At 46.6% G+C, this 20,398-nt stretch overlaps 8 protein-coding genes across 8 annotated transcripts; 2 read left to right on the forward strand and 6 right to left on the reverse strand.

Annotated features, from left to right (window-relative positions):
• Nucleotides 1-988: 988 nt before the first annotated feature.
• Nucleotides 989-3,270, forward strand: EDB82DRAFT_550895 (tryptophan synthase beta subunit-like PLP-dependent enzyme; the record flags this gene model as incomplete). The annotated part of the gene is made up of 7 exons (XM_025730452.2): nucleotides 989-1,199; nucleotides 1,259-1,424; nucleotides 1,484-1,610; nucleotides 1,660-1,750; nucleotides 1,801-1,861; nucleotides 1,922-2,282; nucleotides 2,328-3,270. The coding sequence occupies 7 exons, from the start codon at nucleotides 989-991 to the stop codon at nucleotides 2,934-2,936; spliced, it is 1,626 nt and encodes a 541-aa protein (XP_025589576.1). The 3' UTR covers nucleotides 2,937-3,270.
• On the reverse strand, nucleotides 2,716-4,933 carry EDB82DRAFT_487023 (Sodium/hydrogen exchanger family-domain-containing protein). Its single transcript, XM_025730451.2, has 3 exons — nucleotides 4,530-4,933; nucleotides 3,684-4,480; nucleotides 2,716-3,637 (listed from the first exon to the last, which is right to left on the reverse strand). Exons 1-3 carry the CDS (start codon nucleotides 4,768-4,770, stop codon nucleotides 2,984-2,986), a joined length of 1,692 nt encoding a protein of 563 aa, XP_025589575.1. The 5' UTR covers nucleotides 4,771-4,933; the 3' UTR covers nucleotides 2,716-2,983.
• A 275-nt stretch (nucleotides 4,934-5,208) lies between these two features.
• On the reverse strand, nucleotides 5,209-7,270 carry EDB82DRAFT_487029 (uncharacterized protein). Its single transcript, XM_065608297.1, has 7 exons — nucleotides 6,903-7,270; nucleotides 6,609-6,648; nucleotides 6,310-6,555; nucleotides 6,050-6,252; nucleotides 5,903-5,997; nucleotides 5,679-5,849; nucleotides 5,209-5,626 (listed from the first exon to the last, which is right to left on the reverse strand). Exons 1-7 carry the CDS (start codon nucleotides 6,950-6,952, stop codon nucleotides 5,289-5,291), a joined length of 1,143 nt encoding a protein of 380 aa, XP_065465608.1. The 5' UTR covers nucleotides 6,953-7,270; the 3' UTR covers nucleotides 5,209-5,288.
• An 828-nt stretch (nucleotides 7,271-8,098) lies between these two features.
• On the reverse strand, nucleotides 8,099-10,525 carry EDB82DRAFT_487031 (amidohydrolase family-domain-containing protein). Its single transcript, XM_025730449.2, has 2 exons — nucleotides 8,751-10,525; nucleotides 8,099-8,695 (listed from the first exon to the last, which is right to left on the reverse strand). Exons 1-2 carry the CDS (start codon nucleotides 10,212-10,214, stop codon nucleotides 8,201-8,203), a joined length of 1,959 nt encoding a protein of 652 aa, XP_025589573.1. The 5' UTR covers nucleotides 10,215-10,525; the 3' UTR covers nucleotides 8,099-8,200.
• Nucleotides 10,526-10,608: 83 nt separating this feature from the next.
• On the reverse strand, nucleotides 10,609-12,970 carry EDB82DRAFT_487034 (fungal-specific transcription factor domain-containing protein). Its single transcript, XM_065608298.1, has 2 exons — nucleotides 12,839-12,970; nucleotides 10,609-12,775 (listed from the first exon to the last, which is right to left on the reverse strand). Exons 1-2 carry the CDS (start codon nucleotides 12,926-12,928, stop codon nucleotides 10,811-10,813), a joined length of 2,055 nt encoding a protein of 684 aa, XP_065465609.1. The 5' UTR covers nucleotides 12,929-12,970; the 3' UTR covers nucleotides 10,609-10,810.
• Nucleotides 12,971-13,641: 671 nt separating this feature from the next.
• Nucleotides 13,642-14,652, forward strand: EDB82DRAFT_520540 (carbon-nitrogen hydrolase; the record flags this gene model as incomplete). The annotated part of the gene is made up of 2 exons (XM_065609069.1): nucleotides 13,642-13,701; nucleotides 13,756-14,652. 2 exons carry the CDS (start codon nucleotides 13,642-13,644, stop codon nucleotides 14,650-14,652), a joined length of 957 nt encoding a protein of 318 aa, XP_065465610.1.
• A 239-nt stretch (nucleotides 14,653-14,891) lies between these two features.
• On the reverse strand, nucleotides 14,892-17,255 carry EDB82DRAFT_487039 (amino acid permease). Its single transcript, XM_025730446.2, has 11 exons — nucleotides 17,023-17,255; nucleotides 16,767-16,971; nucleotides 16,648-16,717; nucleotides 16,434-16,589; nucleotides 16,219-16,384; nucleotides 16,077-16,172; nucleotides 15,787-16,029; nucleotides 15,643-15,734; nucleotides 15,396-15,592; nucleotides 15,290-15,335; nucleotides 14,892-15,239 (listed from the first exon to the last, which is right to left on the reverse strand). The coding sequence occupies exons 1-11, from the start codon at nucleotides 17,112-17,114 to the stop codon at nucleotides 15,046-15,048; spliced, it is 1,557 nt and encodes a 518-aa protein (XP_025589570.1). The 5' UTR covers nucleotides 17,115-17,255; the 3' UTR covers nucleotides 14,892-15,045.
• A 1,170-nt stretch (nucleotides 17,256-18,425) lies between these two features.
• Nucleotides 18,426-20,271, reverse strand: EDB82DRAFT_532835 (uncharacterized protein). The gene is made up of 3 exons (XM_025730445.2): nucleotides 19,834-20,271; nucleotides 19,421-19,708; nucleotides 18,426-19,371 (listed from the first exon to the last, which is right to left on the reverse strand). The coding sequence occupies exons 1-3, from the start codon at nucleotides 19,981-19,983 to the stop codon at nucleotides 18,652-18,654; spliced, it is 1,158 nt and encodes a 385-aa protein (XP_025589569.1). The 5' UTR covers nucleotides 19,984-20,271; the 3' UTR covers nucleotides 18,426-18,651.
• Nucleotides 20,272-20,398: the final 127 nt, after the last annotated feature.

The raw sequence follows: 20,398 nt of genomic DNA on the forward strand, positions 1-20,398 counted from the left end.
CTTAAAACGTTTGGCAGTCAACGACTGACCTCTTTGGAGTGTCAACTCTCTTTTAACCCAACCACAAGTTTCAACCTACCTTGATGCCGAGACTTTCTCCCCAGACTGAGACTCTAGTTTTCCTCCTCAAATTACATACGTAAGGATCGACAAATATGGCGAGAACCTTTCTGGCCGGAATATAAAACTCGATTGCAACATGCTGCAGCGTGGTTAGGGTTTTGCAAGGGGAAACAGCCCCTAGTTCATCAAGGTTCTTCTAGAAACCATTAAACTAGTAGATCTAGTTTTGGAAAAACTTGACTAGCATCTCCACCGTGAACCTCCTTGTCCAAAATCTATCAGGGTCCTCTACTGCAGGGACTCACAAAATTAGTCATTGTTATTAGCCTGGGTTATATGAGTAGTCGAGATGAATCAACTGTTAAAAGTTACTCTTATTTACATACACATGCGTACGTATTCTTTGGTACTCATTTATCTACTTGCTCCTTATGGAAATCACCTTGATGGTTAAACACACCACCACGAGCTTCATACATGATACTTGAACAACCTAATTGTCCTGGCAAGGGTATCTCTGAGCCAGAATATTCCACTGAACTAAAACAAAAGTCTGTCGATCATTAGGAGGTCACTGAGTTGCCATTACGAGACCCCATTCCCTTTGGCCAGACTGTTTCCAGCATCCACTTCGCTCTCACCAGGAATACGATGATCTTAGTACCATGAAAATCTCAAGTGTGGGTTGTAGCTGTGTTGATTGGTATGCGACTCTCTTTGAGGAAGAACGTTTGCTGACTACCCGAAGACAAGGGTCGCCACACATCCTATGTCTGCACACAGCCGAAGCAAACCAAGAAGGCTGACAAGAAAAAGGCTCACCCAGAATCACTTATATAGCGGCTATATTACTCCTTCAACTTCGAGGTTCTGTCCTTATGCCTGTCGACTCAATCCAGTCTCCAAGCCACAAATTTGTTTCAGCATGGCTAGTCCCAACCCCCTGAACGTATACAAGGGACAAGACTCTATCAAGAGTTACTTCGACCCTGAATCAGCACCACCTCTTCCACTAGTCGAGATCCCAGACTCTCTTAACCCTTATCGCCAGGATGGAGTGCGCATCTATGCCAAGATGATGACTATGCATCCTGCGAACAATGTCAAAGCCATGCCAGGCAAGAGAACAATTCTGCGTATCTTTGTACCTTTCTAATATGGATCTTAGCTTTAAACTTACTAAATACCTGTGTAGTTCCGGGGAAAACTAAGGCAGTTGTTGAATACAGTTCAGGTTCGACTGTTTTGTCCATGTCGTTAATTTCAAGGGCTATTCATGGCATCGATGATGTGCGAGCATTCTTGAGTAACAAGACGAGCGCAACGAAACTTCAACTCATGCAATTCTTTGGAATCGATATGTGAGCCGTTCACGTTACTGAAGCCATGGGTGGGCCAAAGTGCTGACATGTTACCTTAGTACACTCTTTGGAGGCCCATCTCAACCTGAGCCCCTTGACGAACGTGGTGGTATCAGAGCAGCTCAGAGGCTCGCCCAGGATTCGGATGAGACTGTCATCAACCCTAATCAATATGAAAACAATCTGGTAAGTCGTTAACAAATCGAGCATCGGCTTGAGGACTAACGTATACCAGAACTGGAACGCACACGTCAAGTGGACAGGCCCGCAGATTCATGCACAATTACCAGAAATCAACTTGATCTGTGCGGGAATGGGAACTTCAGGTAAGTTGAACTGGTCATCATCTCTGCAGTTAGCTGTTAACAGAGTCAAGGTACTATGACCGGCCTTGGCACATACTTTAAAGAAGCCAAGCCTTCGGTGTATCGACTCGGGTAGGTATTAATCGAGCAAACATGCGTACCCGAAGGACTCATTAATAATTGTTTTTGTAGTGTATGTACAGCACCTGGCGATCGAGTCCCTGGCCCAAGATCATTCGCACTGATGGCTCCTGTTCAATTTCCATGGAAGAAATCAGTTGACCACATCGAAGAGGTCGACTCACACAACTCATTCTCCATGTCCCTGGATTTATGTCGTAACGGAATCGTCTGTGGCCCATCTTCTGGATTCAACTTGACAGGAATGTTTCAGCTCATCGAGAAACGCAAGGCTGAAGGTTCTCTTTCGGATCTGGCTGGACCAGATGGAACTATCAACTGTGTGTTTCTATGCTGCGATTTGCCATACCAGTACATAAGCGAGTACTTTGATAAGCTCGGAGAAAGCTACTTTCCTTCCATCAAGAATGAGGTATGTGATCAAGAAAGATGAAGTCCTTTGTCTAACAATATATAGGACCTTTTGAAAGTCGACCTTTATCGGTACGACGAGAAGTGGGAGAGAACAGCTTCTGAAGCTATTGATGCATTTTTCGACGTTGATAGAGGCGCTCTTCTCGACATGGTGCTTGCTGACCCCAAGAGTGCATCGGTGAGTACAGTTTATCTACACAACATTCTCCGTTCGAGACAGGATACAACGATTATCGATCTACGACAGTCTCAAGATTTCAGCAACTTCCATCTTCCTGGTGCCGTCAACATGCCATTTGTAAATGACAACACACCGAGCCCCTTCTCTGACGCCAAGCTTTTGGAAACTCTATGGAAGAGTCTTGAAGATACATTCAGGAAACCTGGACAAGAACTTCAGTCCCTCCTCCAAGGAAGAAGGATCTTGTTCACTTGTTATGACGGAGACAGTGCTCGTGTTGCGACAAGTGTGTTTCGTGCCAAGGGCTATGAAGCTGATAGTATTCGAGGTGGCTTTCAGGCGTTGAATAAAATGAGGAATAGCTCGGGCCACGGTTCTATGGACGGTACTATAGAGACATCGTCTTGGGTTGGTTTAAACAGGGAAGTTTTGGGTGTTGGACCTTCGCCATCAGCTCGTGTCTCGTTGTAATCTACCCTGAGGCTATGAAAAAGATCTATAAATAGCAATGTAAATATCTAACTGACTCCCCAAGCCCCTAGAACATTTCTCTTACTTTCGCCTTTCGCCTTTTTGCTTCCATATTCTAGTCTCCTAACGCGTTTCGTAATGAGTCCCACGCAAATCGGACCTGCCAATGTACAAAGTGTGATGGCCCAGGTGACGATGAGAAAAATTTCAGATGATTGACCGTTCTCTGAACGCCCAAAGATACCCTTGCTCTCAGCCAGTGCAGAAATCAAATAACCGATCTCTCCTCTAGCTACCATGCCAATCCCGACTATACACGCTGGGTAGAGTGAAAGCGCCTTTTCAGGCTTCGGTGTTGAGTTGCGTGTATGAGGAGAGACCTGGGATGTATCAGTGTCTGCTAGTGACTGAAGAGGAACACTGTCGCGCTCTTGACTCTGTTGCGTAGAACTACTGGACCCTTCTCGTGCTGAGCTATCTGTGCATTGAGCACCAGTTGTCAGAATCTTTGAAGATTTTTTGAGCGTAGGCACAATCTTTCGAACAGGTCGAACGAGGGCCTGGAAAGGACTGGTGAAGGAAATAAGCCACAGTCCGCATGCGAGTTTTGCAATTATCATTAGAATCGTGTAGATGACACCTCGCCAGACCGTGGGCCCTGTGAACAGTTCAGTGATGGGGACGGAAAAGCCAATGGATGCCTATATTGTTAGAATGTGTTTGTGATATAAAGGTTGGTGGACTTACAAAGAAAAATGGCTTGAGAAGTCGTTGTAGGGGAGGCTCAAAATAATGGCGAAAGACCTCAGCACCTGAGCCGCCTTCCATAATCTTGGGTGAGGGTGTTTGAAAAGAAGGCCCTTCTCCAGTCTGATGATCGGTTGTGAGAGTCTCTTCAGGTTCTGCGACTGTAGGACTATCGGTATCCAGCTTCAAGTGAGGTACTTCAGAGTCCCACCAACTAATGCTCGCACCAGCGATGTAAGCGGCCAAGAGACTTGAAGTACCAGCGAAAGTTGCTCCAATTACCACACCAAGAAGATAGCCCGTATGAATAACAAACGCAGTTGGTTTCATACCAAAAAGCTTCGAAGACACGGAAGATGAGTTTGCCACACGGTAAGAGTTGAGGCGGAGGGTAACTGGCACAACGATAAATCTGCAAATGATAGGAATCACAATTGCAAAAGCCAGAGAGACAGCAATGGGTCTAACAACAGTAACAGCGTCGAAAGAATCGCCACCGAGGTTAGAGATAACCTGTACCATGATAAGACCAACGACATCATCCATCATAGCAGCACTAGTTAAGACAACGCCGAGACGTGTCGAAGAAAGGCCGCTTGAGCCAAGGATGGTGAATGTTGTGCCGAGACTTGTAGAGCAAAGCGCGGCGCCTGCTGCAAAGGCTTGAAGGGGAGTTGCGTTAAGCATAGACATGACTGCGAAGGAGAAGCCGATAGGAAGTAAAATTCCAGTCGTGGCAACGGCAGATGAGAGGCCGAGGTTGGCTTTTAGGGATTTGAAAGAAGTTGAAAGACCTCCTAGGAAATGGGTTAGTGGGTGATATGTTGGTCAGAAAGTGAAGTTTACCTTCAAATACTAGAAGAATCAGACCAAGGTATCCCAGTTGCACCACAGCACTTTCAACATCGTGAGATAGCCATTTTGCTCCTGGCGTACCCCAAGCTATCCCTATCGCGACCTGGCCAATCAGGCCACAGTAGGCAATTTTATCAAGACCATGATTAATTAAATTCAGAAGAAGTACAAAGCTTGAAAGTATGGCAATGGTCGTTATCGAGGGTTCGTGATAAGGCAGTGAAGCTTCCATGTTGTGGCGATGATGATGTTCATGGTGTCTTTGCAAGCTTGGTATGAAACAGTATGTGACGTGTCGGATATTTGATTGTCCGGGTTTCGGACCTAGACCTGGCAAAGATCCACAGCGTACTTACGCCGTTCTATTTCAAGCATTCTGCCCTGTTTTGTAACTGTTGTGAAGTTTAAATTGTGTGAGAACAGGCTTTGGTAGAACTTTGTGTGTATCATCCCGAGGAACTTATCCACGGGCCGCGGGTAGGTGGCAACCAACAGCTGACGGGTGTCGATCGTGGGATGATGCGAGTAATGAACCATGCTTTAACGACCAGGAACGCTAGTCAGGGGTCCAGGCAGGGGATATAAGTTCTTAACTCACATGTCGAATTATAATTGCGTTAAATGGACATCGATTCGTGCATATGATTCGAGGTTACAGTACACGTGGGTTACCACGATGTGCCAAGCATAAGAATTGGTTTTGTGTGCATTAATATCCCTCTCTACCGTTGCACCCGGCAACTTTATAGTCTATACATGCATGCGATCCTTGGCCGCCATAACGTCAAGACTCACCAGTTCAACGTCGCTGCCGTTACTCTTCTTATCGCTCCACCCTGTTCCACAGAGCTCAGGTGAGTGTCCCACAGCCCACGGGCCAGGTCCTCGATCGCCCTCCACAGACGGCGTCTCGTCTATCTCTTGGAAGCCTCGGTCCACTGTCCTTCTTGCAGGATGGGTTGAGTTACCTGTTGGTCGGCCTGACTCGCCGTAACTGAACTTGGAGCCCTTTCTGTGGAGGTATGGGCGGAGGGCGGGTAGACAGGCGACTATCAGGCCAACATAGACGTCAAGGCTACTCCAGAGCGCTGAAACATGTTAAAAAAAAGATGTTCATCTGGAATTGTGGGGGTGAATTACCAATTGTTGTGATGGATGCAAAATCGCCAACTTTGGTGAGTTGAATAGTCAAAAAGCGAGTTAAGGAAAACGCTATGTCGATGAATCCAAGAAGGAAAATGGCGTAAACACCGACTCTGACCTTTGGGCGCAGGTTGAGCTTGTGGAGGAGGAGAAATGGCAGGGCAAACACTGAAGGTATGGTTAGTATTTTCACTTTAATTGGAAATATGAGGCAAGCTCACGAGCAAGAGATCCAGTAAAGTGCAGCGCCCAAGCAATCTGGAATGTTGTAGCCACCGGCCAATCGCCGCAAAGCTTTTCGGGTTCCGTGACAGACCTATAGGATGAATTAGAAACAGACCTAAAAAGTTGTATGTCAATTGACTTACCAATTCCTTTCAGTGGGGAAACACAGGAATATCACGAGGCTCATCGATATAATGTATGCGCACACGCAATAAGCAACCACTCCCCAGAGCACTATTCGTGCCTTTCGCATGAATGTAGGAAATAGCTGGAGGTAGACAACAAGAAGTGAGGCTTTGCAGAGGTAAAAGGTTGAGAAGAAAGGGATCGCATTGGCCCAGGTAAACTGCGTAGATATTCTAGTCAGCCTATAGTGTGTACACACTTGCATAGTTAGACGGACCTTGAGGACTCGCTCTAGCTTCTCTGGTGGCACATTCCAATTAATCAGCGTGAAAGTGATGGTGGGATCTAATGCCCCTTCGACCAAGAACACAACGTCGAAAACGGCCGTGACACAACCAGATATAAATGCTACTATGCGTATCCAGTCTGCAAGAACAAGACTTTGCTTCTGTACCACCAGACGTAGATAGATCCGAGCGATGATGATGGCGAGTGCCACTGCGACGAGCATGAACTCCACTGCCTACGCATTTGGGTCAGTATCAAGAGATGTAAAGCTCATGTGGACAGACATACAATCACAGTAGCAGCAGACGGCGCGGTAGCCATAGTGAGTCTGGGAAAGGAATCAAAGCATCAGAAAAAGAAATTGTGTATCATGCAAAGAAGTAAGGATTGCAATGATTTTCCAATGCAATGCTTGAGTAATGGAGATCGGAAAAAGGAAAACTGAAATGACATGACGCAAGCAGGAGAAAGATGGGATGGATGCCCTTGATAAATCCGAAAGTTTAGATGCATTAGAGCACAGCCATTCAGCAAGGGTTCATCTGTATGTATCTAATCAATGTACATGAACTAAAGCCTCACCTGAGAGTGACAAGTCCAAATCCGTCCCCCAGGAATTGGAGACTTGGCATTGTTGCAGACTTTCACAGTCTATGGCGTACATCCATGTTGAGTTGGTGGAGAGAAACGTCCCCTGTAGAGAGTAGAGTGCGGAGGGTTCCTTGGATACTAAAACTCTGAAGAATGGGTATGAGACGAAATAAGAAGGTCGCTCTAGACGAGTTTACGATAGAGTGATTTCCTAATTATTATTGACCTCTTGACCAGACGTGCTCATAAGCCATAAACACATTGTCTTGAACTAGACTGCGAACTGACATTGTAAGCTCAACCAACCCTTAGCAAGTGGCGTTTTTAGACATGGAAACATCCACTGAATAAAGTAAAGGTCAACACATCAGTAATTAGGTACGTTAGTGAACTGGACAGGGGGTGCTAGGCCTAAGCATTAAGGTTTGCACTAGAGTCTCGGGCACGTCCACCCAAGAGTGGGATGCCGGGAATAATCATACCTTGCTTCTCATCCCACTGACCAAAAGAGACATCAAGCCACTGTTTCCTCAATCAATTGTCTTAGAATTTAAGAGACGGCGACTGGGTAGATGTCGGATCACGGCTGCTTATTTATGACATGTTATAACATGAATCGCGATACAGGCGCCACACCTGAAAAGTGGCCAACAAAGGCTGACCAATATCACATCACGTAAAAGAACACACTTATATCATACAGTATTATAGTTCGGTGATTATGCAGGCAAGCCAAAACAATCGACCTGCAGCATGCCAAGGAACGCTCATGCCGAGTACTACCTCAATACTGCTGGTTCCCGGTAGATCCTTCGCCGCTTTTGATGCCCCTGACACTACCTCGTGGCTGATCTATTGATGCGATACGCCCATTAATCATGAGCTATTTCCTCACTTGCTTATCGGACACTTCTTAGTACAGGGGCTTCTCAGTCCAAGCACCTCGTACAATACATTATTAGTGCTACTAAGATGAGACATGGCGCTCAGGCACCAATACCAAGGCCAAGTAGAAGAAATTCCGACAGCTAATTCCAAAATTCCTCAACTATTCCGTATCTGGTCTGGGAAGCGATAATTCCATATCTGGAAAGTCGTACTGAAACATGGTCCCACGGACATGACACGGGATCTTGGCGGAGATACTGCAAAACTTTGTGTCTATCACAATCACAGTTACAATCACGCGGGACCTGTGCGTTTAAGCTTTTTTTTCAAGATCTCATTCAGGAAGTCGAGATGGAATCGTCATAAGTGCTATCTACAATCTGGTAATGACAAACACTCGTTTAGTGCTTGTGAGCACAAACGCCCCTCTTTCGTAGCTTGGCAGCGTCCATCTTGGCCTCCTCTGACAGATCGTTGGCGTTGAAACCGCCAATGGTGCGACGAGCCAACTTACCACTTGCCTCATCATCGTTGGGAAACTTGGCCTTGACGCCAAAGTCGTGACCCTTTGCAACGTAGAGCACCTCTCCACCGACCATGGTCAGCAGCACCTTCTGTCGACCAAGCTCCTCCTCGGGGACCTTGAAGAAGTTTTTTTCCAAAACAATTACGTCAGCCAGCTTGCCCTTTTCCAGTGAGCCAATCTGCTTATCGGCACGGAGAAAGCGGGCGCCGTTGATAGTGATTGAACGTAAGGCTGACGTGCGTGAGATGCCGCTGCCCGGGAAGACACCATCGAAAGGAGGACCCTGTGACGCTGGTGAGTTGGGGTTTTCAGGATCTCCTGAGCGTGTGACTGCAACTTTGAGAGCAAGGAACTCGTCCAGAGGATCAATCTGTCATAGTCAGTAACCGTATCTAGCTGTGGTCAACGATATGAAATCAACTTACAGGCCAGTCGCTTCCATACACAAGAGGGCGACCTCGCTTCTCAAATTGGGCCCATGCCTGAAGATTGTCCATGCGATACTCGGCAAGGGAATTGAAAGTGTTGGGGATATAGAATGAGCTGAGCTGTGACCACTGGTAGCTGACGATAGGGTCAACGCCTAGCTTGGCATATCTGGGCCAGTCACTTTCTTGTGAAAGCTCATTGTGAGCAAGACCAAGGCGGATGTCCTTGCCGGGGTGCTTTTTCCGGAATGCCTCGGCAGCGTCAAGGCCAACCTGCACAGCGAGATCACCGTCGACGTGGAGTTGGGCGTCAATACCGGCCATGAAAAGCTGTTCGATGGTCTTGGTAAGCACAGCAGGCTTCCAGTAGGGGTCGTTCAGGGAGTTCTTGTCAGGAGCCCAAGTGCCGTTCTCGTTAGAGGCATTGACGGGTGCCCAGTATGGGTCGACGAGAGCAGCGGTGTTTGAGGGGTATGTGATGACACCGTCGATGAAGGCCTTGATGGCTTGCCATTTGAGGTTAGGCTTAGGTCCGACAGCAGACTTGTCGTGCCAAGAAGCTAGTTTCTTAGTGACGTTCTTGACAAGAGCAGATACCCCTTCCACTGAGCTGGGAGCCTCAATGCGGTAATCGAAATAAGCGCGTGCAGAGAGACCATCTTCCTCCTTAATAGCGCTAAAGACAGTGTGGTGACCCTCATCAGCGGCAGCATCCTGAAAGGTGGTGATACCGGCTTCACGCAGTAGCTTGAGGGCAGCACGGCCAGCCTGAAGGTTCTCGGCCTTGGTGGGAGGAGGGGGACCAGCAAGAAGGCTAGAAGCGCCGTCTTGGAGAGCACCAGCAGGCTCTTGACTTCCCGGAAGACGGACAATCTTGCCGTCAGCAGGATCCTTAGTGTTGGCATCAATGTTCGAGAGATCAAGCGCACGGGAGTTGGCCAGAATAGTGTGGTAGTCGCTTGAGCGGATGATAACGGGTCGTTTTGTGCTGAGCTTGTCGAGTTGAGCCTTTCCAACATTTCCGCTCTTCGACACAAGACCAGCGTAGTCCATATTGACGACCTCAATCCAGTCATCATCACCCTTGTCGGCCTCATTATCGATACAACCCTGAATGTGCTCCAGCACCTCCGCAATGGACAATGTCTGGTAGCTCAGATCGCACTTGAGAAGAAAGAGACCCCCCGACACAAGGTGCATGTGGGAATCTACAAGACCAGGCATGACCATGCGGCCCTCGAGGTCAATAACCTTTGTCTTCTTTCCAATGTACGAGTGCGCTGTTTTCTTGTCGCCGACATACTCGATCTTTCCTCCACGCACAGCCATGGCGGTAACCATGTTGTTAGAAGGGTTCATGGTGTAGATGTTGCCATTGTAAAAGACCACGTCTGCGGGCTTAACTGCGCCGGCGACGGCCAAAAGAGCGCTGACGCAGATGGTGAGAAAACCACGAGCCATGATTGCGTTGATGGTGATGGCAGTGATGAGCTATCAACTGTAAGTATGTGGTAATGGCAGTTTATATGTCTTCTATCAGCAGCCCTTGCAACATAAAACAAGGGTTGACCAACGGTCGAAATGGCATAAATTATGCGATTCTTTGCCCGAATCCAGTCAGAAAGCCGACCAACCGGTAGTTCAGGGCCGGGACTGGATTCCCTCGTAAACCGGCGGTTGCATCACCCAAGTTCGGTTAAAGCTTATGCATGCAGGGCTCTTCTCCTTATGGATAAGTGGATAGGACCCTGGCTCTGGCCCCGACCCTGACATGATATGGCATGCAAAGACTAGATTAAATTTCGACGGATCGTGAGTTTAACCGCAACCAAGGGAGATCCAGCATTATTTAAATGCTTATTAACGTCTGATAAGTCTCGACCGCCTCTTCATTAAGATAACGCAATAGGTTCAGTTGATGATTAAAAGCATAATATAAACTACAAAGCAGTGACATCTTCTAGATCGCATTCTATAATCATATAAAGAAAATAAGTGAAGGTCTGAAAAGAAAAGAAATCCGCAAAGTCTATATGCTATCTTTCGTCGATGAGATTTCAGCCCATCAACGTTTCATATCCGTTATCCATCATAACATCCATCCAGTACGTATCCTTCTTATCCTCGTCCATGCAAGCCCACGTCTTTTTGACCAACATCAGCATTCGCCGAATCGGCTTAGCAGCCAAGATATTTTCAAAAGCGGAAAGACGGGCAAGAACTATCTTTCTTGCTTGAAGGACTTCCAATCCATTCAATGGCGCCCTAAACCGTGGACTGGCTGCTACGCTCGCCACGGGAGATCTTTGCAGATTTGAAATTGAGCAGTACGAGCGACACATCGAGAGCTCACTACAGATACTCACAAACAGCAACGGCTGGATAGACCTGCTTCGAGATGTCGTAGGAATATCTTTGACCAAGTCTAGCACATGGAGAGCTAAGCAGGTCAACCACGTATCTGCAAAAGCCCTCTCATCTGGATAAGAACCTGATGAATCAGGTGAGCCCGTCATAAAGTGCGCTGATTGTGCATATGGTAACAAAAGATCCGGGAAGTTTCGGTATAACTGAAGTAGCCCCGTGCATCGATAAGCTTCGGCAATATTGACTAGGTGAATGGCTGGGGTCAAGTCGTCGCCAGCATCGACAATATCGCCCTCTTGGGGTAGCTCAATTGCACAAAGCTCCGCATGCAGCTGTTCCGAAGCTAAAATTGCGTCCTGAGCCTGTTGAATATCGTCCTTGGAAACAAAACGTCGGGTGCGTAATCGCTTTCGTTCTTTCCGTACAAGGCTACCCACACTGGCAACTAACTCCTGCACTTCAATACCGATACCTGTCTGAGGATGAGGCATGCGAGGTTCGTGCATATCGAGAGAGTCCGGTGGAACTGGCTGCGGTGCAGCAATCCTTGTGTTTGGGTCCAAATCTGTCACAAAAGAAAGCAGCATTTTCCAATACACCAGCGAGTTGTAGAAGAAAAACTCCTTCTTCTTGTCGGCCAACGCAAGCGGATCTCCGCGCGCTTCGGCAGATATAACCTTTCGAGCAAGGACATCGAATTGAGGCTGGCCGAGACTATCCGGATCATGCCATGAAAGACTCATTCCCAACATGACTAAGGCCAACAGAGACGACGTTTCTAATTCGGCAATCTTGGCTTCCCTGGACAAGCATATCATGGCTTGGTCTCTTAGTCGATGGCCAACCGACGCAAAGGTAGGCGAAACTTCTGATAGACATGCGGCAGCCATACTCTGCGTAATATAGTAGAGAGACTGTGATCCGGACCACATGTTTGAGATGGTGGTTCGATAAGGGTTCATCGGGCTGTCGTAACAGGACATCATTCCGCATACTTCCTTAAAGTAGTATTCGACAAGTACAGAGGAATGGTCCTGGAGAGCTTGAGCTAATGGCATTTCGATAACTTGCTCAGAAGCCTGGTTTGAGGGTTCTACTCTTGTCAAGGCCTGTGAGTATACCTGTGGCGGTTCCATTGTGGTAGTTGACCAGAGCCTGTCGTCAGTTTGCTCTGGGGAAACATTATCTGGCGTTTGTCCGAGTGATTGGTCCGGATATAGATGTAACATATCATCGGTGAATTGCATCAAAGGCATTGAACCATCCAAGGGTTCCTGCCCTCGAGACTCGATACATCCCGCGTCGATGACATTAGAGAGATGATCTAAAAGTCCTTGATCATAATAACTATTGACAAATTGTCCCGAGTGTTGAGATTGTGGTTGTGTTTGGGGTTGAGGCGGAGGCGGGTGCGGGGGTTGTTGTTGGCGTTGTAATGGTGGAGGTTGATAAGACGCATATATTGGACTTGGTAGAGGTTGCTGAGGGGGTAAGGCGGCGGTATCATCAACAGTAGCATCGGCAGGCGTCTCAGGAGGATCCTTTGGCGGAGACTTTGATCCGCCTTTCCAGCGCAGAGGCTTTTGATAACCTGGACATGGAATACCTAGTCTAACACATCGGGAGCAAGCGGGCTTGGATTCGTCACATTTGAGCTAGTTAAGCGGTCAGAAAGGGGGAGGGGTAGGGTCACGGGTGAGGCAAAGACAATGGCTTACCCTTTTAGACTTACACACAGCGCAACCCGTGCGTGATCTAGTGATATTCATGCGCGCCGCTGAATGTGTAGAGTTAGTTGAGAGCATCATGACCCCGTTTGGTGGTATCCGTCCGTGTTGATGAGTGGAGATTTCAAGGTGCGGGATAGTCGGGGGTGGAGAATGGAGAAGAAAGATAGAGCCTCGACAATCACGTGATTCTTTAGCGTAAAGCCTTCGCCTCTCCTTATTGGATCTTTGCCATGAGGTATCATTCCGTTGATACCATTGCCGAGGAACATGTCTCTCTAACTTGATTCTATTCAAAATGCCATTTTGTGGTGTTGTCAATATCTAGATTCAATCAATGTACTCTTACAAACACTGTATTAATGCACAAGTACCTTAAACCCATGTGGAACTACTTAGCTTTGTACTACATCTCCACCTATAGTATATATTGCCACCTCCTCAGCCGCTCCAAGGTTGCCAGAATTGATTGACCATGGCGGAAATACGGAAGGAATGACAGGAAAGGCATATCTCAACATGCGTGTCATTTAACTTCCATTCTGAGACATGAGGTATAATCAATCACCATATTCCCCAGGAAATGGTTCATCTCCACCAACTCCATTCCCAACTTGGCATTAATAAGCTAAGGATATCAGTACCAGAAACGGAAGTTGTTTGCACAGGAATCATGGCTATTGTTCTCTCTATTCATGGGTCCTATTACTCCCAGCTATCTAAGCTATCTGTACCAAGAACGCCAGGTCAATGCTCCCTTGTTTTTGCAGCTGTCAATATCAAAGCTAATCAAGATGGCGTCAATAGCACCAAGTCCTTCCTTTAATGTGGCTCTTGTGCAGATGAAGCCAAAGGTAAGTCATCACAACAGTATCGATGACGCTTGGAAAGTACTGACGTCCAGAAAGCCCCTCGATGCGGAACATAACTTTGCACATGCGGCCGAGCAAATACGACTCGCAGCGGTTCGGGGTGCGTCCCTAGCAGTCCTGCCAGAATACCACCTCACAGGTTGGGTGCCAGAAGAGCCATCTTTTGCCCTCTCGCCTGAAGATGCACAAAAATATCGAGAGAGATACCAGGCATTAGCAGCAGAGCTTCACATCAACATCTGCGCTGGCACCTTTGTTACCCAGACTTCCAACCTTGGCGATGTAGCCAATCTTGATGCCAGGCCTACGCTGCTGAACACTTCAGACTTTATCGATCATAATGGCAACCTCCTTGGCACTTACACCAAGACCAACCTCTGGATTCCAGAGCGCCTTACGTTAACTTCTTTTGTTGATCATGCTCGCAACACATCCAAAAACGAATTCGGAGCCCCCAACCCTCACCAAGTCATCGACACCCCTCTCGGTCGAGTTGGCATACTTGTGTGTTGGGACCTTGCCTTCCCCGAAGCCTTCCGACAACTGGTCCTCGCCGGGGCCAAGATAATAATCATCCCTTCATACTGGACATCGGGGGATATGTCAGAAGAGGGCCTCGCATATAATGCCAACTGCGAAAAGATGTTTATACAGTCTGCACTGGTGACTCGAGCCTTCGAGAACACTGCCGCGGTTATATACTGCAACGTTGGCGGACCAGCGGAAGAGGGCTTCTTTGGCTGTAGTCAAGTCACGTTGCCTATTGTTGGGACTGTTCCTGGGAGCTTTACTGATGGTGAGGAGGCAATGCGTATCCTGAACGTTGATATGCAGACTGTGGACATTGCGGAGCGCAATTACCAGATTAGGCAAGATTTAGCGAGGGAGGATTGGCATTATGGATATGACAGGAGCACAACAGCAAAGCTGTAAGTTATTGCGCGCATCTTCTTTTATATCACATCATGAATGAATATCCGAGTACCATTCCAAGTCGTCGTCGTTTGTTGTATACGAAAACTACAACATAATCCAATATCTTCATGCCACAACCGAGTTACTATAAGATCATGTGAAGACTTGGTATTATTGAAACATGATGCGAACTATATGCTAGCATCAACCCTTGCCTATGCAGCATTAGCCGTTACATTCACTGACACATTTGCAGTCCCTGAACCACGGTCGACCTTGAATAATTAAACGAGAACTTGAAAGATAGCCTTTACTTAATTACAATAATGCAAATAACCAATAATCTCATAAATACCGTTCAACAATTCCACCCGCTTGCTTGCCCGTGCTCAAACTTCCGTGTTGGTCAGATTATGACTCCTCTTGCTTCGAATGTGCGCTAGACACAACCTCCTTCTCCGTTCTCTGTGGCTCTGGTGAGTCAACCACGGGCAATTCTTCCCCCAAGATGAACTCAAGCTTGGGTCCTTCATAGGTTTTTCTCTTCATAAACCACAGTCCTGTCACGAAAATTATGAAGATGCCCAAAACGGCCGTGACGTAGTCTAAAACATGTTAGCATATCGATCAAGTATGTTCAAGCTCAGAAACTTACTCATAGTTGATAGGTTAATAGGAATCGCAGGTGGGAAGCAGAAGAACTGCAGAAAGGTTTAGTATAACTCCACAAGGTAGTTTACGCTCTTGAAGCCAGAACTTACAACAGATGTAACAAGCACAAAAATGACTGCGATGTAATTCACTGTATATCCAAACACATGTCCGAGAGAAAACTCAGGAGGCTCTGCGAGAACAAGTTGTCGGCCTCGGATAAGGAGAATGAGAACTGGTGCAGCGTATGAGAGGTTGAGGAAAAGCGTGCAGCTAGCGATATATGCGTTGAAGGCAACCTCCGGACCTTTGATATGTCAGAGTGGACATTGTAACGTTGGGAATGAAGATACTTACCTAGATACAATAATCCAAAGAGAAGGTTGAAGACAGCTTGTACCAAGATGGCGCGAACAGGAACATTAAGCTTGGGGTGAAGATGCGAGAGGCTATTTTTGTTAGTAACACAGCATAGCTATGGAATGTTGAAGGAATTCTTACTATTTGGAAAATGGCGTTCCATTATCTCGTGCCATGGACCAAAGAAGACGACTTCCAGAAGTCACACAGCCATTTGCTCCATTGACGAAACACAGAGCAACAGCAACACTCAAAACTGTAGCGGCAACCTGACTGCCGGTTGCTTGAAAGATCATCTCGGTAAGAGGGCTCTGAGTGGGTGATGCGAGAAGAAGATCAAGATCGACAAAGCAAAAGAGCATAACCAAGATGAAGACAATGCCACTGGAAATATTTAGCACATTTTCTAGACTTTCTTCGGGAAATCTTACGTTACGCCACCGACTAAGACAGCAGCTACCATGGCTTGAGGTGCATCTTTGGATGGCCGAGGCATTTCTTCAGTCATGTGTGCCACAGCATCAAAACTACAATCGTTAACAGTTTGCCACTTGAAAGCCAAGAGGAACTCACCCAATCATACTCAGAGCTGACTGGAGTAGTCCAAGCATCCAAGCTGTGCCATCGCTCCATCCGGTTGTGTTGGAAAAGTTGGTAAAGACGAACTTGGCATCGGTTTTGGGAGACGTGGAAAGAAGTACAATACTGATAACCACAACACTGGTCAAGGACCAATACACTGCAAAAACTTAGCATCTAGATCTTCAGATCATACACACAGGACGTACAGGCACCCTCATTCCAACGGTTCAGAATTGGATAGGCAAAAATGTTCAGGAAAACGCCGACAATTGATACTGCTACAAACATCAAATATGTGCCCCATTGAGTGATCTCGTAGGTACCGCCAGAGCCAGCTACTGCTGCGGCAGCAAGGAAACGTGCTAATTTGTTGTAAGCGATTTGATAGAGATTTAGCGAAATAAAAAGGGGGTGAGGTACCTCCAAAGTAAGCAGCGGTTGTGTTGAGGGTCAACCATCCAGCGATGTTAATCCACCCAACGATGAAACTCTGTCGCGCGTCAATAAGAAATTGATTGAATTGGTGATGATGTTTTTACCATGAGGTTCTTCCATTTTTTGGTTGATAGGGCAAAGGAGTAGTGATATTGTCCTCCTGCTGTAGGATACAGGGATGCTAGCTCTCCGACACTGGCGCTCAAACAGATATTGCAGATAACGCAAAAGATGAAGCCGTAAACAAAACTAACAGAGCCACCAGATGGCATAACAAGTCCTAGCGATCCTGCAAGAGAGATCCAGGTGCTGTTGGTTGTGAGTATGGGTAAGTCAGATGTGGTGAGATGGATGTCTTACTTGAGAATTGCAAAAGCCATGCCAATCATGGTAATCTTTGAGAACCTCTTTTGGAGGCGACCCTCGTGGGCCTGATTCTCTGTCGCCGCCATGATTGCGATGACTTACAATGGGTTGATTGATGTTGAACAAAGTCTTGGCTCTGAACTACGCCGCGACAAAGAGGAATAAAGACGCGACTAGTTATAAAGTCTTCTGTTCTTGTCCCTTATCTCAGAGTCGACGGGATGGGATACGAAGTTGATGTGACCTTACTCGCGTCCTGCATGGATCCCGTGGCCAATCGGGGGTGGACCGACCGGTCTCTCCGCGTTGCGGGGGAAATGGAGTCCTGAAGACAAAACTAGACCAAGACCGGCAAAAATAAGCTTAGGAATTCCATTGTCCGGGCCTGGGGGAGGGAGGTGGAGATGAGCTGTTCTTCGGCAGATAATGAAGTGATACATACATATTGCATGCAGGTGATAAGTTGATAACAGACTGAATCCCTGCTCTCAGTGTGTCTTGGACAATTCTGGCAACTGGACGGAGACAAGAGGGTTCAATACTTTAACCATTTGATAAGACTGATTGAGAGGGAACGTAATTTTAATCATGTCAGCAATAGGTAACTAAGCTAAGCCACTTCAGCCTTGCCGGCAACTTTCGCCCAGCTCCGTTCCTGTCCGGAGCTCCAGGGTATGTTCCGCGAGGAATGTTGGCTGGGACAACATGTTGGTCCGTTCGAGAATACCAATCTGAGGGAAACCTTATTCTTTGCACACAGACAGTTCTGCAAACTAATGGAACAAAGGCATTATGATCCGATAATAAGCCTGAAACGAACATGCAGCACAGATGGCTGAGACATGGTCAGTCGTGCAACCCAAATGATAAATCACTTTGGTTAAAAGGGGTATCTTATCAGACTCAAATCCCCTTTTCTTCTTTAGAGGCTCGGTTCACGGCAACGCGTGCCCTCACATATCTGGAATATGCTAAAATTACCCCTGACTTCCATATCAGCTATTCAAAGCCCTGCATTAGCTCGCCCTAGAAGCATTATAGAACGTTACTTATATCCGGATTCGACAAGCTATAAATAGCGTTTGCATCTAACACAACTCAAAAGTATATCCATATCTGACAAGTTAGATCACATACTTTTTTCAGTATACAAATCGACCAAGAATGTATCATGACCTCACTCGCGGTGAAGTAGACACGGATTCGCGCAATGCTTGATAATTCGATCAATCAGTCACACCATATGTGTTCATATTGACATAAAGCCATTAATTATGAGATACATTTGTTGTTATCATGTGTTCAGTCTCGATCTGCGTTGACAGACGGATCAACTTCACAGTTCAAGTATATCGAAAAGGGTTTTGCACATGCTAATCGAAGCAGAATATGTATACATTATTAAACTCGCATTGAATTGATAAGAAAATGACAAGATCCACTTTAACATAGCGTAAGTCGTCAAGGGATATATACTAAAAACTATATACATACTTTTAGGCTCAAAGAACTTCTCTTCGCACAGGGAAGTCTGACACATATCCGCATATCATATAAAATTTCGTTCCAATAAATTCAAATCCATCGATACAAGTAAAAAGAAACTAAAAATTATCGCATTGGTCAATGGCCTGCCCTGGAAATTTTGACAGTGGTCATGGTGGTTTTCGTAATGCCTGCGCACTCATCGTCACTCGATTGTAAGTCAATATTACCGAGGACTGTCGCCTGATTGGTAAACCCATGAGGGCTTGTTATCCTGTCTCGAAGCTCATAATCAACGTTGATACCTTCTTGACTGCTCGTCTCATCCTCCCTTCTGTTACCACTCGACAAGGTATGCCAGTTCTTTGCGCTAAGCCCTGTCGCGCTTCGCAGTGTCCCACGACCATAGCCAGTGTTGCCAGTAGTTGGAGTCTTCTTGGAATTCTTCCCATAGTATGTGCCGAGGAAGCGGCGGAACAGTGGCTTGAGACAGGGCAGACTGCCACCAATAATACCAACGTTGAGCTCGACAACGGTCCAGATGCTAATGTTGCGGGAGTCCCAAAGCCAGTCACCAACTTTGCCGTAGTTGGTAACATAACCGACTTTTACAATAGCGGCAGCGCAGGCAAAGACACCGAGGCCAAGAATGGCAAGGAGTGTCACTCGAGTGCGGAAGTGGACATTTAGATTCCATAGCATGGGTGTAGGAATAATGATGGCAAAGAAAAGATCAGTCAAGATATTCAGAGCCGCGTTTGTATATGATAGGCTTTGTAGAGTGCGCTGGTGCCAGCATTGCATGGGAACTAAAGGATCCCAGAGGGCACGAAGATCCTTGCACTGGAGCACTACGGTCTTTTAGATGTCAGCATGCTGTGTCTTGTGACTGAAAATTGCAACTTACAAAGAAGCATCCAATGGTATAGATTGACATGAAGATCATGATACCACAAATAAGCCATCGGTAGAATTTGGTAGAGGCAATTCGTAATAGAGCAAATCCGACGGATAGCTTGACGACGCAGATAGCAATAAGAAAAATGGGTTGACTGATAAAGTTGAGCTTCATTCCTTTTTGAAACACAGCTGGATCAACATCGCCGATGTGTTGCCCAGCGCCATAAACCACCGAGGCGATGATTACACCCTCTCCGGCCCAATTTAGGGCCATAGTTAATATCATAAATGCATCCTGTCAAAATGTCAGTGTTGGATCGGACTGCAAAAGATTGCCAAGTAGATGATCGGCAGAGAGTTAAGCGAAGACAAAAAGCAAAGAAAAAAAGCAAGTTGACGGCAATATTAAAATCAACTTACATCCCATCCAGTACCACGAATGATAAACACTCGCACATACAAACGAGCAAGTACAATGATCGTGGCCAAAGTAACAATAGAAACGGTAGAACCAAGAATAGTAGCAGACGCGTTCTCTTCAGGATTTGAGGGCAAGTTGGCTGGATCCATGATGAATCGACGCAAAAGCAAAGATGTACAAGAGACCCCAGAATATGGAAAGGATGGAGCAGCAAGGTAGGGGAAGCAGGGCACATAATAAGAGAAAATAGATGCACAGAAGAGTGGGCAAAACGTGTCTGCCAAGGGGGTACTATCAGTAGACGAGTTGCCTCTCACATAAAGAGCCTGGACACCACGTTTCTAACAGGGTTTCAGCATGAGCTAAAATGTGTAAGTCCCACAGTCTAGGAACGCAGGTGAGGCCTTTTGAGGATAGAAGAGATGCAGGTTCGGCGGGGTCTACCGAAGTAGGAAGATAAACATACAGCTACAAGGTACAACGCAGTGAAGAAACTATTGTACCTGCAAAATCTTTGACCCGAATTCACTGTCACTGCGGAAATGTGTTACGTCAAAGTGTTCG

The sequence above is a fragment of the Fusarium venenatum genome (assembly GCF_020744135.1).
Source record: "Fusarium venenatum strain MPI-CAGE-CH-0201 chromosome Unknown EDB82scaffold_1, whole genome shotgun sequence".
Taxonomy (NCBI): domain Eukaryota; kingdom Fungi; phylum Ascomycota; class Sordariomycetes; order Hypocreales; family Nectriaceae; genus Fusarium; species Fusarium venenatum.

Excerpts from the sequence above, each read along its gene's own strand:
- EDB82DRAFT_487039 (XM_025730446.2), bottom strand. The coding sequence starts at position 17,114 with ATGGCGGCGACAGAGAATCAGGCCCACGAGGGTCGCCTCCAAAAGAGG. Across the intron at positions 16,385-16,433 it reads CCGTTGGAATGAGGGTGCCT|TGTATTGGTCCTTGACCAGT; the intron begins GTACGTCCTGTG and ends AAGTTTTTGCAG. Across the intron at positions 15,336-15,395 it reads TTGTGCTTGTTACATCTGTT|TTCTTCTGCTTCCCACCTGC; the intron begins GTAAGTTCTGGC and ends ACCTTTCTGCAG.
- EDB82DRAFT_487023 (XM_025730451.2), bottom strand. The coding sequence starts at position 4,770 with ATGGAAGCTTCACTGCCTTATCACGAACCCTCGATAACGACCATTGCC. Across the intron at positions 4,481-4,529 it reads GATTCTTCTAGTATTTGAAG|GAGGTCTTTCAACTTCTTTC; the intron begins GTAAACTTCACT and ends CCCATTTCCTAG. Across the intron at positions 3,638-3,683 it reads TTCTCAAGCCATTTTTCTTT|GCATCCATTGGCTTTTCCGT; the intron begins GTAAGTCCACCA and ends CTAACAATATAG.
- EDB82DRAFT_487034 (XM_065608298.1), bottom strand. The coding sequence starts at position 12,928 with ATGATGCTCTCAACTAACTCTACACATTCAGCGGCGCGCATGAATATC. Across the intron at positions 12,776-12,838 it reads CTGTGTGTAAGTCTAAAAGG|CTCAAATGTGACGAATCCAA; the intron begins GTAAGCCATTGT and ends CCGCTTAACTAG.
- EDB82DRAFT_487029 (XM_065608297.1), bottom strand. The coding sequence starts at position 6,952 with ATGCCAAGTCTCCAATTCCTGGGGGACGGATTTGGACTTGTCACTCTC. Across the intron at positions 6,649-6,902 it reads TTTGGACTTGTCACTCTCAG|ACTCACTATGGCTACCGCGC; the intron begins GTGAGGCTTTAG and ends TTCCTTTCCCAG. Across the intron at positions 5,627-5,678 it reads TGCATCCATCACAACAATTG|CGCTCTGGAGTAGCCTTGAC; the intron begins GTAATTCACCCC and ends AACATGTTTCAG.
- EDB82DRAFT_487031 (XM_025730449.2), bottom strand. The coding sequence starts at position 10,214 with ATGGCTCGTGGTTTTCTCACCATCTGCGTCAGCGCTCTTTTGGCCGTC. Across the intron at positions 8,696-8,750 it reads TGTATGGAAGCGACTGGCCT|ATTGATCCTCTGGACGAGTT; the intron begins GTAAGTTGATTT and ends TGACTATGACAG.
- EDB82DRAFT_532835 (XM_025730445.2), bottom strand. The coding sequence starts at position 19,983 with ATGGATCCAGCCAACTTGCCCTCAAATCCTGAAGAGAACGCGTCTGCT. Across the intron at positions 19,709-19,833 it reads TTCGTGGTACTGGATGGGAT|GATGCATTTATGATATTAAC; the intron begins GTAAGTTGATTT and ends ACATTTTGACAG. Across the intron at positions 19,372-19,420 it reads ATACCATTGGATGCTTCTTT|ACCGTAGTGCTCCAGTGCAA; the intron begins GTAAGTTGCAAT and ends GACATCTAAAAG.